Below are 16,317 nucleotides of genomic sequence, written 5' to 3'. Positions count from 1 at the left end.
ATCTCATTATTGATAGAAAACAAGGCATCTGAAGTGCAACATGGCCTTGAAGAACAAAACAGGGGACTGAACTATTGAGGAAGCTCTCTGCTCTTCAGAGTCTCCATTGGATGAACATGATGAAATGGAAAATCTGTCAAGTGTGTGTGTATGTAACACAAGGAGATCGTCAACTGGCACTTGGAGGTAATGAAAACATATCCTCCCTTGACCAGGATACAGATGTAATTTTGATTCGTTACTTGAATCAAATCAGGTGCCAGGTCATGTGTCTATCTGAGATTTGTGCCAAAACAGCTAATTTATTTGCTTAGGAAAAGAAGAATGAGGGAAAGGTGTTACTGATTGTAAGGAAAGTGATTGTAATGGGAACAAGGACAGGAGACCAAATAAATGTTGAGACATAAACCAAGAGATAGAGGACAGTATAGATATCTGTTCTCTACCGAAAAGATTATTTGGACAAAACACAGTCAAAAGGAACATTCTCTGCATCGACCATCAAACTTTGACATGGCTTAATTTCCATCTTTTCCTTCTCCCCCTTCATATCTCTGTTTTTCACGACCCTCCCACATACAACATCCTCTTCATCTGACCTCTCACTTCAATATCTTATCTTCCACTAAGTTTTAAGTATGGACAGCTGCAGCCTTTTCAGCGCCTCTCATCAGTCCCCCACATTTATCTCTCCCCACTGCGGCACCCATGCACTGACCCGTCATCCACTCTCTCTTCCATCTCTGAGTGCCCCCTCTCTGTTCTTTTCCTCTTGCTGTGATCCTCGCAATCATTGAGTCATTGTTTGCTTTTGCTATTTTACCTTTTTACTCTCAGCCAGCAGGCATCTTACTTTTTCTTTTTCCAAACACTTTTCACTTTATTGAATTGAGTATTAGATGAAAGTTAATGCAAGAGTATTACAATCTAAATTTTATCTGAATGAAAACTGCACTCAGATTGGTGAGCCACTTGAAACTACATGTTTGTCTGTTTCTCTATTTTAAATCGGTGAATGGCACACACACAAACAATTTTGCTATTGTTAGGAGTTTTACAGCAGATGGGCTATAAATTCCCCCCTGGGTTCATGTACTCACCAGGGAAATCACAACATCATTTGTGTCTTTAATCGAGACAGTTCTGTAAAAATGAAACCTGTGTTTGTTAGTTCAAGCAGCTCATGTGAAGCCTTATTGTTAGGTGACCTCTAGCGGCCACACTAATTATGACGGGAGGAAAGGAGGGAGTTGGGTGACATTATATATAGAAAGGTAAAGTTCATATTAAATGCAGGTCAGACAAGAAGAATGGACTTTGACACAGCAGACTGCTGCAGACTATCTATGTGAAACCTGATCAGTCATTTGTGTTTCAAATCCTGTATGTGTTTATTACTGTTACCATGACAATGGAGGTCTGGTACACCTGCTGGTGGTATGCTGCTACAGTTCAGTGGATCCAACGGTGTGTCAACAAAACAAGAATGGCACTAGTTAGACTGCCTACCTCCACTAATGCCAAAGAAAGTCAAGTCTGGCTGTGACACCATGAGACTACAGTCAGCAATAATTCTTTTTAACCATTTGCTTCCCTAACCTCTACAAAGCAGCCTTGCATTTTTTGTATGTGTCATAACTAGGACATATTGGTTTTGGAAGGAAATACAGAATGTTGACATAAAGGTTTGAAAGCCCTCTGCAAAATCACCACGAAGAAAAAAGACAGCATGAAAAAACCATTTCATTCAATTCCTGAGGAACACAACCTTTGCATGTCCTTTTACTTTCAATTCTAATCTTCGCAAGCATTTCAAGGAACCCATTTTGTTGTGTTCACAGCAAGCTCTTCAATTGCTCGCTTGTTTCCTTTTCAGTATAAACACTTAAGTTTAAAAAAAAGAAATATTCAGGAGAATTTTATTCATGATTGACATGTCAGACTCATCCTAAATTACTCTGCTTCTGTTAGATATTTGTGGTAGGTTTGTTTTGACCTATTTTCTTTATAGCAGTGAGTCCATGTTCATCCTCACAGATGAGCAGGCTTTACATACAGAAACTAGACACAGAGGGAATGTCAAGTGCAAATATATATCAAAGATTTTTTCACATCCATTTCTTGTGGCTCATATAGATTACAAGATTTCATCTGAAACATGCAGTGTGAAGAGGGTTAAGGCTACTGCTAAAGCCTTTTCCATACTCTACAAGAGAGGACCAAGTGTATTCATATGCAAACTCGCTGTTTATTCAGCATGAGTGCAAATTGGCGGCCTTGGGCCTGGTTTGTGGTTATAAATCCCTAATCCACAAGGCAAAAGCAAAGCCAACATTACCCTGCAGAAAGGCATGATGTAAAATGACCACAGTGAATGAATTTATGGGAAAAGGTTCCCTTAATCCTTTGCAGCATTGATTGGTTATTAGGAGTACAATGCTGGGTTTATAACAAATCATATTAGTTTGCTCATAATATGCACAAGCTACATTCATGTTTGGAATTTCAGTTTTATACTTGAGGACATCACAAAAACATTTAGTACCTGGTGGAACCACATTTGACCTCATCCTTTACCAAGATGAGCATTTAAAAAGTACTGAATATTAATGTGATCAAAAATACCTATAACCAGGACTTGGAAGATGACCCAGCTCATCAGTTGTCTGAATGCAGTGATAAGTCAGGAAACCACAGAGACAATAGAGCTGTGTGCTGGGAGTAAAAAATACATGGTAGTAAATCATTTCAAAATATTTCTCCATCTGTGTATCATTGCACTGCCTGTCACACTCTCCTTCTCTTCACCTATATCCTCTAACGATCCATCCGTCCACATTCACTGGACATGCATGTGCCAATGTAAACAGGAAGGAGACATCTATTTGTTGTTGGTTCCTAAATTACAGTTAATACTACTAACAGCAGTGGTGAAAAGTAGGATCAGGGATTTGTTTCATACGAAAACAAGGTGGATTGGAGTTTTCAAACTAAAATGGGGCCAGCAGCAACATGTGTTGTAGCGTGTTTTAAAACAATCTCCACTGTGAATTCTGCACTTTGTCACTTGCTTACAGATATACTACAAAAAAAAATATTGTGAAAAGAAAGATGAGGGATTCATTCTTTGGTGTTACTTAAAGTAAACATTTTGGATTCACTGCTAAGAGTTGTGATAAAAAACAATCAAGAAGCGAATAATGAAGATTGCATCATCGTTTCTGTGTGTCTTAGTTTTTGTCCATCCTGACTAAGGTCATCACAATACCAACATTTTAGACTTTGCTTCAATACTATATAAAAAAATAAAAAATACACAGTAACAAATTCAGTATATGACACATTTTTTGTTAACAACCAAATACACAGTTTTGGTACAAAGAAGTCTGTGAACACATACAAACATTATTAATATTATTCTTAAAGGTTTTCCCTGACTTGTTTTTGCCTTTTGTATTTTCTTTACTCTATGGTTGCTTCACAGTACAGTGGTCTTGTTGGAGACTCAGTACATGAAAAAATTATAATAATCAAAAGTTGCACTCCTTTACATAATGCTGAAAAACAAGCTTCACCTCAAGAAGGTTTTTAATGCATGATTAATAATATTTTAGTGATAAAATAGTATAGTAACAGTCAGGGGGCATTTTTCTGCATACGACTTGATCCCCGTGAGCTGTGTGACGCCAACTAGAAGGTTTGTTGCAAGAAGTGAAGTGAGTCTTTCGGTGTGTTAGAGAAGTACCAGCACGTTGCTGCAGTCACAGAGAACTTCATTCTATAAGGTATACGTTCTGTTACTTTAGTCAGCTGAAACGTGTGACTAGATACACTTAATAACTGCAAGGCTGTGTAATGTTTTTTTATGTTTGCCATCATTGAAGAGGAATAGAAGGTCCCTGTTCATGCAGCATTACTATGACATGGTCCTTCTGTCTTCACAGCAGCAAAGGCCACTTTTATAACTTACACAATTTGTGGCATTTCCTCCTCTGGTTGAAACCAATTTGTAACACCTTTTACAAATTGGCTTGTTTGAGTCTTTCACCTTTCCTTGAGAATCCGTCCTCCAGACAAAATATCCCCAAGCAGCACACAGACCCTTTTCTTTTGCCATAATGTTTGGTACTTATACTGCACTCGTCATGGTGGTCACCTCTAGTTTATTTCACTACAGCAACAGGTTGCGCACCTACCCCTGAGATGCTGCTGCCTTTTTGTGCTTCAGCCTGCAGTTATGTGATATAATCGCTTCTAGGGGAATGACTTGTGTTGGAAATGTGTTTACTTTGGATCTGCTTTGGTACGTTTTGATACTATTGAAAGGGTAATTAACAGAGATTGTGTTTTAATGAGATAATGAACAAGTATCAAAGTATATTAAATTTTTCAACAAGCCTAGTCCAGACTACAATGCAGCCCCAGAGTTTTTCAACTAAAACGGGGTCAACAGTGCTTTCAAACTTAATTTAAGGCAGTCAAAATCTCCAGAGCATTGTGGACGCCAGATAAATTACCGCGACGCGAAAAGATTCTCTTGAGTCCTGGAGATATTGTGTTCAGGAAGCAAATAAGAGACAAGCTGGGTTCTGTGTTCTGAGTCAAACGTCATTGGAGTTTGAATAAACAGGTGAATAGCTCTTTGTGCAGCAGCAGTGTTGCAGTTTCATGGTTCTGCAGACTGAGTCGTCATTTGCCTATGTTCAATTACTGGATTACAACAGGCCAGGAGATATTAAGTTCGCAGGTCTAAAAACGTGTTCTGTGGGGTCAAAGTGAGTTTGACCGTTAACCATTAAATTCTTTTCAAAAATGAACATTTGTACCAAGATTGAAGACATTCCCTCAAGGTATTCCTAAGATATTGTGTTCACGAGGCAAAAACTGTGTTTTGTGATGTCACAGCATCCTTTAACTTGACCACCAAAATCGAATCAATTCATCCTTGAATCCAATTGAATATTTGTTCTAAAAGAATGGAATGTACGAACAGACAGACAGTCCATAAACATAATGCCTCCAGCCCCTGGCTTTTGCCAGCATGGAGGCATAAAATATACAACACATAAGAGGAAAAGGAAAAACTGAAAAAGCATTATGTGTCTCCTTTAGATCCCAGCCACCCAGCCCAAGATTCGATCGTATGATCAATGATTGACTTCTCTCTTCTCCTTTCCTCTCCTCCCAATTACCTGTTTTATCGTTTGACTCCACTCTCTTCCTCATTCTCTATCAATGGCTCATTGATTCATTCTCATGTCAAGAGGGATCATTTCTTTTTTTCTTCCTTCCTTCTCTCCATCTCTTCCCCCCATCAACATCATTGATTATGTCTGGTGTTGAGGAGAAATGTTTATTTTTCTTTACTCCTCTCTCTCTTTCCTTTCTGTCATTCAATAGCTCATTCAATGGATCATTGATTAGTTCTGGTGTTCAGGAGAATTGCCTTCTTGGACCCAACATAAAATGCACTAAGTGTTATTTGTGTTTCTCTCCCCACCTCAGTCTGACCTTCCTTATTCCCTTTCAGCATAGACATTGTCGATAAGCCTGGGCGTGATCGTGCTGTTTGCAAAGAAACTTGTCTTTTTCTGTTGCTTTTTCCACTCAGAGCTAATAGCATTGGCGTCTCTGAGACATGTAAAGGGGGGAGGGTTTTTGATGTCTTTGCACTCACAAGGGGAAAAGACAAACTTGGTATTTATTTGAATGTACTGGGTTTAACAGTTTGAGGAACTAAGACTATTGATTGTCTATTGTAAATACTAATCTTATTTAAATCAAATGAGATGTTTTGTTCGGATCAGGAATTCAATGTAGAATTTCGATGAAAATACATATGACTAAGGGTTCTCCACATCGTAAAGATAGTGACATCAACATTTGAAGTTGAAATATATAATATATGGTGAGATGGTTTGACTCAAGCAGTACTAAGGGGATTGTTAAGGTGCATATTAGGTAACATGACATAGGACAGGACCTAAGGATAATCCTCAATCTTAAGTGTCTCTGTTTTGTTCACAGTTATCCATGGTTAGTTGCCTTTGCTGCTGTGAAGAATGTTGAAGGTAATGGATAAACTTTATAATTTGTTTGTCACCATTAACATTGTGATAACAAACCATGTTGAAGCATTTGATGACTATTGATGTTTGACAATTGATACAAGTAACCTATTACTGACATTGACATCTTTATGTAGTCTAGAACATTTCTCAATGGGAACAAGACATTTAGTGGAAATTTACAATATGATATGATGATACTTATTTTGAAGGAGATGAAGCTCAATTTAAACCCCTGCCTGACAAAGGTAATTCCTAAGCATATGCCTCACTGTCCTTCATTGAGAATGGGATTTGTTGAGGATTCTTGGACTATCCTCACACATTACATCTGTACGCCATTGGGAGAGTGGGGCCTGTTTTGTTCCACAGATCCCACTCCCTTCTCTCTCTAAGCAGTACCAAGGTCAGGTTATAGATAAAGGACCAACCAAAACTGCATTGTAGTGTCCAGGCTCAGGGACTTTCATATCTAACTCAGATGCTCCATACAGAGAGGCACTAAACTTTAACTCTTTTGCGTATTACACCTGTGGCAAGACATAAGGACACAACATGATTTAGGTATGCATACTTTACTTAAGGCGTATCCAATAGGATGTGAACACCTACATGTAACATAGGGAATGACAGCAATTCTAGCCTTTCGTGGATGTGAAAATTGTGAAAATTGGTCATGTTACTCTGTTAGCGTTTGTATATTGTTTCACCTTCTGGTCTCTTTGATGCATCAATTCTAAATTAAACTCTTCTCCATAAGACATCAGCTGCAGCCTGAGTTCTCCTTTCACCAGCTTCCAGAACACTTCCATAACAGGATTCAGAATAGAAGCTATGGAGAAAAAGGTTGTTTGGCTCCATGAGCAATATTTAAACACTGAAAAAAATTGTTTCCAACTGCTGTCTCTGACGCTTCAGTCAAGATTTATTCCAGTAAACAGCCAATAAAACATGTTTATCTGAGTTTAAAAAAAAATTTGATTCTGTCCCCTCTTCTCCTGTTTTGCTTTCTCTTCCTGCTCTACCATTTGAAAACAAGAAGTTTTTTGAAAAGACAGCTTTCTGCATTTGTTGATGTCTTGCAAGAAAATATGCAGCTAAAGGCCTCTTGTTTACTTTGCTTCAGTGCTTGCTTGACTTCCTAAAAAGACAGAAACAAAAAAGATTAACTGGACTAAAGGGCATAGACAGCTATAAGTGATAAAGTTAAAAAATAAAGAGCAGGAAGTGGTGAGAGTGAAATTTTAAATGCTTGGCTGAACATTGGCTGGTTAGGACAGACTGGGACTACTTTGGGAAAAGAGGACCACACACACGAACAACCTTTTAGCCATTTCAGGACCCTATTTCATGGTTGTTTCTGATTATGTTTAGATGGCAATGTATATATGAGTAGACATATGTCTGTCTCTCTTTTTCCATCACTCTATGCAGCTGTCTTTGTCATTCTTCCAAATTGCCTCCCTCTTTATTTCTCCCTTTCATGCCCCCTTTCCTGATGTAGTCTAACCCTACTTGTGGTCAACTAAGTTCCTTTCTTCATACCATCAAAGTCTGTTTCCTATCAAACTCATAAGTATAAGACGACTGATCCAGAGACACAGGCCAGCCAAGGGGACATAGCATCTGGTGCTTGTCAACCTCCACAGGCAAACAGGTCTCACTCTGATTTGAACCAAAATCAGCCCCTATGGCCCCAGTGTTTCAAACAGCCACACTAGGGTTTCATTCTCAACTTGCACCCTAACATTTGCCATGTGGATTGCCTCAAGGAGCAGGCATAACGGCAACTAGGAGATCCTGTTCGTGTCAAACTCAAACAAAGACTTCTGCTTGGACTGGTGTTCCCACTGTTGAAACAAGAATGGAAACTATAGTCTCCACACTGCACTTAACTCGTTTTCTGTTTCTAACCAAAACAAAGTCTTGATTTGAGTTTTGATCAAATTACATATTGGTTCAACCCAAGTGTCAGAGTCCTGTCTGTCTGTATTAGGGCTCTAACACTTAAACTTGTTCCATACGTGTGTCCTAACCTTGGTTTCCATTATGAGTTATAAGTATGTGTGTGTCATGTATGTGGAAAATAAATTGTTTAAAGAATGTGTTGTGACCTTAATACGTGAAAAAAAAAACTATAACAGTTTTGGGCATGGCTGTAATTTATAACTGTTATCCACCATAGCTGAAAATGGCTCATACTTAATAACTGAAGATTGTTTTTAAAATGTTCTGCTTTCAAAATGCTTTCTATATTGTACAGACTTACTTTCTGGTCTCTATACATCTATAATCATGCAATAGAGACTGAAAATCAATCAAGAAAATAGCCATAGTTACATTTATTTCTTTTTATTTACAGATTGCTGACTGTGTTGGAGTCAGAAACCTTATTGGTGTCTGTCTTTCAGTTGCTCTCCAACAGCAGAAGGTTTGAGGGTTCCGGATGATAAGAGACAGAGACAGACATGAAAGAAAGTGAAGGTTGGAAAGGAAACAGGCATTAAAGAAAGGCTGAGAGAAAATGTCAGTCTCCCACCCAGGTCAGCTGATCTATTGAGGATTGTCATTGGCATCACACAAAAAGTTATCAGAAGTTCAAGCCCCTACAATGTGCTGAGTGACCTCAACAATCATCATTCGCAAGTAGCAAGAGAGACAGCTCTAAAATGTTAAGAGGAAGCGGGATGAATTCAGTTTTACATGAACTCTTTGAGACCAACACACTGTGGTCGAGAATTTAAACCGGTTTTTTGCTACATGTTTGGTTGATAATGTATCCATAGTATAATAGCAGATGCTTCCAGACATTTCCTGCAGCAGATTAGAGTAATGCACAAAAATTCCCAAGATGCAATTTTACAGGCAAAACTTGGTGGGATGGGCTAAGCTTTCAACACATTACAATCTGTATAATGTAATGTAAGTAACATATCAAGGGTTGTAGTGAGATGCTAATAACTGGGCAAATGTCTTGACCTTTTTCCTGCTCTTAATATTATGTGCCAGTGTTCATCGTATTTAAATGTGACACAAAACTGTATTCAGTATAAATATTACGGAAACACCTCAACCAAAGAAATCCTGTTGAGGTTATAAAGAAAACCTAAATAGCTTCTATAAAGATTTTTAATGAAGTAACGAATGTCCCTTTACCATGTGTGACAGATGAGTACAACTGGGCTGCATACTCCTCTTCCTCTTGTTCCTCCTCCTCTTCCTCTGAGTCTGGCTCAATCGTGTCGCCTAATAACAGGTTGTCCTGTGGACTGCCTGTTTGCGGATGTGATTGGTCAATGACAGATGATGGGCAGAAGGGGGATGGCATGGGAGAACCTATAAAAGAATACAACCAAAAAAAGGAAAACAAAGGAATGATGAATTGGAAGAATGAGTAAAAGTAACAACAACAAAAGCAACAAAACCTTAAAGCAATGTATGACTGAGCAGTGGACTATGGTGATTATTGCTGATGGTTTGACTAAAAGTTGTTGCATGAGAGATTAAAGCAATAAAGTTACAGCCAGTGAAGGACAGTCCCTGCGTTGTACTTGTCACATTAGAGTCAAGTCCCCAAAGTTTGGGGAAGCATCTTTGTCTTGCCAAAGGTTTGGAAGAAACTTCCACCACACATCAGAAACGCTACTTCGGTTGATTGTTTTAGGAAACAACAAAGATCTATTTCTATGATCTTGCTTTTAATTAATTGTATTTTCTTTCTTTTTTTTACATAATTGACATTATATTATTATCAATCTTATTTCATCTCTTTGATTTTATTGTAAAGCTGCATTTCATCTATGAAAGGTGCTGTATAAATCAAATCTCTTATTATATATTATGTTACACAGTCAGAGCATCATCACTCTTCCAGTTACTGCCTGAAAAACAAAACTATTTATTCTGATTTCTCCTACCACTCGTCCCTGTGCCTCCTCATCACACTCCAAGCTTATCAATACTCATTCTACAGCCCTATAGATCCTACAATGAAACTTCACAATGAATCTTCACCATCACTCACTTGTAATTGACAGAGAACTTGGCCAAAGCTGTTGCACCGTGTCAAGTGTCAGTCTGAGCATCAGGTCAAGGCTCTGTCTTACAAGCAGAGTGTGCAAAATCAATTGTGTATCGATGTGGCAACCTTGGCATTTAGTAACTTCTGAATGCAAAGTGGCCCTTCGTTCTGTTTTTGTACATTAGTGTTTAGGAGTCTTTGTGTGTCCAGCCATGTATCTTCAAACAAATGTGTTGCCACACAAGAGTGTAATTAGCTGTTGAAAAAAAAAGTCAACAGTTATCATGGTGTTAGGCTTCACAGATAAAATGTGTTATGTCTCATTCTAAATCTCTCACATATCGGAGGAAGGACAGGATAATTTAAATACAAAATCAATAAAAGGGCACTTTTAGGGGAAAGAATTTCAATTTTCTTTGGGTTAGCATTTGCAGCGTAAAACTTGGAGTGACAACTGGTCCAAATTTGAAGACATTTCCCAAAAGGCAGACTTGAGATATCATGATCAAGAGAGAGTGTTTTGTGTGTGTCATCATGACCTTGACGTTTGACCACCAAATTATTCACCAGGTATTACTTGACTCCAAGTGAATGGTTGTGTGGGATGGGTGTTCCTAACCTTCTTCTTCACAAGAACATGAGGTCACCATGACCTTGACCTTTGACTTTGGACCACCAAAAACAAATGAGTTCATCTTTGAGTCCAGGTGAACGTTTGCACGACATTTGAAGAAATTCCTGAGATGTAAATGGTAAATCTTAATGAACACTCAAAGACCACACAGTTTGCCATTAACCCCTTCACACAAACATTCATACAATGCAGTTATGTACAGCACCCTACCATATGTCACTCTTACACTGTTGGCACAGCCGTCAGAGGAAATTTATCTTGCCAAAGGGACTTCAGCGTCAAATTAAACTGCCAACCTTGTAGCTACTTATCCATGTAGATTTGTAGACATGATATGACGGGCTGGATAGTGTGATGAAGACGACACGCAAGAAGTGTCGCAAGCCATGGTTCCATTAAGAAGCTAAATTTTGAAATGTTGCATTTCCTTCATTTGGAGTGAACAGACAAGCATAGTGTCATTAGATGGTGGCACTAGAGGCAACGTTGATTGACTGATTGCATGATTGTAATTGTGTAAAAAAACATGCTGTCCAACAACTGTGAAAAAAAATAAAGGGGAAGACGAGGAGACAAAACCAGTTGGGTTGGCCCTTCTACAACAGTAATGGAATGAATCACCTTCCATGAGGCTCCAGGAAACTAAGTTTGAGGAAATCTGGGACAATTGGAAAAGGTTCCTAATTTTGAATTTAATTAATTAATTTGATGTATTAAGAAATGACATTTATTATTAATATTATACATTTTATTATTATCATGGAAAAAAACACCCCAAGTTCCATATTGCTACTTTGACAGGGATGGTAAATGGACTGTTTTTTAAAGCGCTTTGATGACCACTCAAAGCGCTACAGTTCAATTTTTTCCATTTACACATTCACTCACATTCATACAGGGATCTATGTGCAGCACTCTCTATGAGAAGGGGCTATTTTGTGGTCCATTATCTTGCCCAAGGACCCTTCAGCACGCGGAATCGGGAGGACAGGGAATGAACCACTGACTTTCTGGTTAGAGGACAACCATTCTATCCCCTGAGCCACAGCCGCCCAGAACACTTCTACTGAAGGATACAGTGTGTTTTCTCTTTGTTTCTAGTGTTAACAACTATTTAAAGTACTTTGTACAACAGTCTAACACATTTGTAAAGTGCTTCTCTATCATACATACATTCACACAGCTTCTACATCTTCAGTATCTTGCTGAAATCACTTGCCTTGACACTTTCACGTGCAGGTGGAAGGAGCCATGGATCAAACCATCAACAATCCAATTGACCTGCTCTACCTCCTGAGGCACAGCTGCTTCTTTCTCTCTCTCTGTCTGTGTATGTGTGTGTAGCTGAGCTGAACTGAGCTGCATTACTGTTCTCTACATAAAAACATTTATCATACAAATAGTATTAATGGCAATTTGTGATTAAAAAAATATATTTTTTAGGATTAGTATTTTTTGTTAATGCTTTTTGTACCTTAACATTAAGTTCTGACCCACTATATTTATAAAAGACATTCAACTGATGGGAACAGTTTTTATTGATTTTAAATTGTTTTGAATGTTTTTAGAACATTTGTACCCTTATCACATAAAACAAATGCAAACTAAGCTCTTACGCAGCTGTTGAAGAGAGAGTGTGTGTTTTTTATGTTTTGAACACCTGGCTCCTTCAGTGCCTCCTCATTCTTCATCCTTGCTTGGCTTGGTTTTGACATACACACACACAGACACACACACACATATGTGATTGCTTAAGTTTCCCGATGAAGCTCTCTCTCACTGTTTTCTTGGGCTTTCAGTCTTTTGCTCTACTTTTAAGATTGCATTCACACTTGTCACACTTGTCACGAGAATATAACAGCTACATTTAATTTCATCCATCCAATCAAAGTTACTATATTTTTTATATAAATAAAATCCACCTTTGATGCAATTATATTTTAATTGCATCAAAGGACTTTGTGGAGGAAGTAACAAAATTATTATTTCAGCCAAAAAGAGGCAAATAAATATGACGTTTAGCAGACCAATGAAATAAAAACCTCTCCAAACTAATAGCTTTGCATTTTTTAACACTACTACAGTATGTTTGACCACTGCAGCAATTCAAAACATTTGAGTATCATGTCAATCACAGCCATAGAACTATATAAGAACTATATAAACACACACACACACACACACACACTAATACTAAACTCAATCTATTGTTTCCTGTGTGGGTGGGTGCATAACATAAAGCTGTAACAAGAAGGGTGGACTTTAACAGTAACAACTACAGCTTCAGTTACATAATGTGTTTTGACTGGCTACTGCTGACAAAAAGCTCATGATATATTGATTACAAAGTGGTTCTGATATAAAGAAAACTTAATAGATTGTACCTGTAAGTAAACAAATGATGCATGACTCGGCAGCATCTCAATCAATAATGATAACCAACTTTTTATGATTTGAGTTGATCTAATGGTGTCTGTAGAGCTGTTATCCAACATGGATAATTTAATTGTGGCTTCTCAGGACATTAAGGATCTCATGAAAAAAGTCAGACTGTCAATAATATGTCTTCAGTGATATTAAAAACATTCACAAAAACAGGAACATTTCCAGAGCATTCGGGTGAGGGGCGGCTCCTGGTAGTGCATGCAGGAGGCAGGACAAGAAGCATAAATTCAGCTGCAGAAAGCACAGTGCTTTTGTTAACATTGACATCTGCCCTTATCGCTAGTTGTCACCTTTGTCTTCTGGATGTATGGCACCTCTTTTTCGTCTTGATCTTATCCTGACATATTGTCATACAATTTCATGAGGCCAGAGACACAATTATCTCTTCACAGGTATATCCTCCCTTACACACACAGGCACGCATTGACTTCTATGTTTTTTATTCAGTGAGGAAAAAAAGTGTAAAACCGTCACAAGACACTTCCATTCTTCCTTTCTTGCTAGACGATTTAGTTTTGTCACTACTCCGCTTTTATGGACACAGATGGATAAGAGGAAAATACAATAGAACAAGAAACTCAAACTGGGCCAGAGCTGGCCCATTTAATTCTCCCTTCTCCATCATTTCTGTCTTTATTTTTCAGGAGTACGATTAAGTCAGTCTTTTGTTCCTGTGGACTGGAAGTGAGTGTTCAGCCACTGTGTCCCCTGGGTACAGTTACATAAACAACTGTGACTAGAGAGAGACACGTGATAAAACCTCTGACCACACACACTCAGAAATTGCTGAAGTTCTTCTTGTTTCTGAGTTTTCCTTTTGTTTTCACTTCAGCCCTGTTGTGATTGGTTTTACACCGGCAAACAAACAAGCAAGCATTAACATTTGCAAATCATTTCAAAGAGGGGCAGAGCCAGATGCAGCACACACACACACACACACGTATTCTGTCTCCTAACATATTTTGCTAATGTGTCCTTTGGAGGAATGATTTGCGCATTTCTGTGTGGTATAAATTAGTCCTATCCATAGGGGACTCCACAAAAGAGAGCAATAATTACCATTTCTTTCAACAGCCACACTTCTTCCTCAGACAGACTAAGACAGCCAGCAAGCTGAATCTCTTAATCTCTCATAGATAAAGTACCCTATAGGAAGTGGACTGTAAAATGTGCATCTTCCCTTGTACCAGTTGTTAAACCCCCTTCATTTGTCTTTCACCACTAGTGACAACTATTTATTCACAAATCATTTTTTACCACGAATATATAGAGTTGTGAAGTAAGAGAAGTTACTATTGGCTTGGCTTCCTGCAGTAAAACACGTATATAGCTCTAATTGACAGTAAACTCTCTTGGTTTAAACACCCATACAACTGTGTTAGAAAATATCTTGACACAATCTTACTAAAGGTACAAGAATGTGTACATAAAATTTAAGGTGATTAAGTAAACTATGACTCCCAAGTTGCTTTTCAGTAAGAACCCTCAAACTCAAGACAAGGAAGCCACAATTTACACATGCGCATAAATAAATTTTGGATTAACTCACTTTTAAATTTAGAAATCTCCATTTATTAAGATGAGGTGTTTTATTTTGTTACAGCCCAGACTCAGGCATATGATATCAGTTTTGTATTTCTGTATCTTGGGTACCCAGAGTTAGCTTTATAACATGCTAGCTTTGTTTTTTGCACATTAACACCACAGAAAAAGATAGCATGTTATATTGCCAGTCAAGGCAATATGAGCCTGTTAATTAGTTGAGTGTCCCAGCCATGTTCAATCATTTTAGTGTCCCCTGGAAACCCCTCTGTTGTGTTGAGAAGGCTTGCTTGAGTCATAGGATTTGGTTTTATTGTGAGTATTTGCTTCATGTTTTGTATTTGCGTTGCACGTGTTGAGCTCTCAGAGCCACTGTATAAAAAAAACATGCACTAACATGGAGGGGGCGGGACTTATACTGCAGCCAGCCACTGGGTGCTAATCAAGACACCTTAAATCACTTTAGGGGGTTGTCATGTCTTCCATCCTTATACACAGTCAACGGCTTTGATTGGGAAACACTGTGTAGGTCTATCGGTCAGTATGATGTTATCTTACTCCATTCACAGCAGCAGTGTGTGGATCTTAACATTCTTTTGGTTATGCTGTTATTTGCAAATGTAAATTATAAATGTATTAGTCTATATAAAATCTGCCACAGACCCTTTCAGTCCAACAGAACATAGACACAGATAAAACATTTTGACCATTATTGGTCTGTAAATGAGCAGAATGGTGAGAAGAAAAAAAAATCTAAATATACATCTCTGCTCTGTCCGTCTCAATCTCTATGTCCTTGATCTGCTCAATAGATTGAGCTTATATCCCTTTACATGAAAATCATGGTGAGCAGATAACTGAGCCTGAGAGGCCAGGATATGGCTGCTTTATGTCACTAAGAGGAGTAAGTTGGGACTCTTTGTGTATGAATTTCTGTGGACAGTCAGCTATGCTCCTGTGCATCCTGCTACAGGAGCAGTCACAGTCACACAATAGTGTATGCTGAAAACACTGCCACAATGACCAACCAGGTCAAACATACATGAGAAGGCATGTGCATACACTGTCCACTTCCTTTATGTGCTTGTGTGTTCAGTGACTGCTTTGGTTTAGCCCTAAGGCTAACAGTAACCTCCAAGTTGAGTGTCTGTAAGTGTGTGTTTGTGTGTGTGTGTGTGTGTGTGTGTGTGTGTGTGTGTGTGTGTGTGTGTGTGTGTTTACCCCCTGGCCCTGGTCTGCATCTCTTGTCATCGCAGAGGTTGTGAAAGTGGAATACAAACAGCTAATGTGTAGAGTGTATGCAAACGAGACTATTAACACAGTGCTGGAGCGATATTGACAAAACACTCAACAAAATGCAGCAACTGTATTTGAGCCATTAGGGCTAGAAGTGTTTAAATTATGCATCCTGTGCCTCTCCCCCACCAGTAATGATCTGGAGATTCCCTCCTCTGCTCAGGAGACACCTGTTCGCTGTCAGGGTATGAGGAAGGAAACCGAATGACTTATTTACGTGACTTGGACAGTGATGATGGAGGGTCTCTGTAGTTCTCTGTTTCAGTTAAGCTTTCGGCTGAGATTCTGTCTCACTACAGGTATGGCTGTGT

At 38.5% G+C, this 16,317-nt stretch overlaps 1 protein-coding gene across 11 annotated transcripts in view; it reads right to left on the bottom strand.

Annotated features, from left to right (window-relative positions):
* tenm3 (teneurin transmembrane protein 3) overlaps window positions 1–16,317 on the bottom strand; it is a 500,548-nt gene that overhangs the window by 87,006 nt on the left and 397,225 nt on the right. For 8 of the 11 annotated variants that reach the window (XM_069529751.1, XM_069529750.1, XM_069529754.1 and 5 more), the window contains one exon: window positions 9,225–9,404. The exons of the other annotated variants lie outside the window; for them this stretch is intronic. In XM_069529751.1, the coding sequence (XP_069385852.1) occupies window positions 9,225–9,404 (180 nt within the window). The remainder of the gene's footprint in view (window positions 1–9,224; window positions 9,405–16,317) is intronic. 11 annotated transcript variants of the gene reach the window in all.

This window comes from Paralichthys olivaceus, chromosome 8 (assembly GCF_024713975.1).
Source record: "Paralichthys olivaceus isolate ysfri-2021 chromosome 8, ASM2471397v2, whole genome shotgun sequence".
Lineage (NCBI taxonomy): Eukaryota > Metazoa > Chordata > Actinopteri > Pleuronectiformes > Paralichthyidae > Paralichthys > Paralichthys olivaceus.
This window is presented reverse-complemented; position numbering and strand designations above follow the sequence as displayed.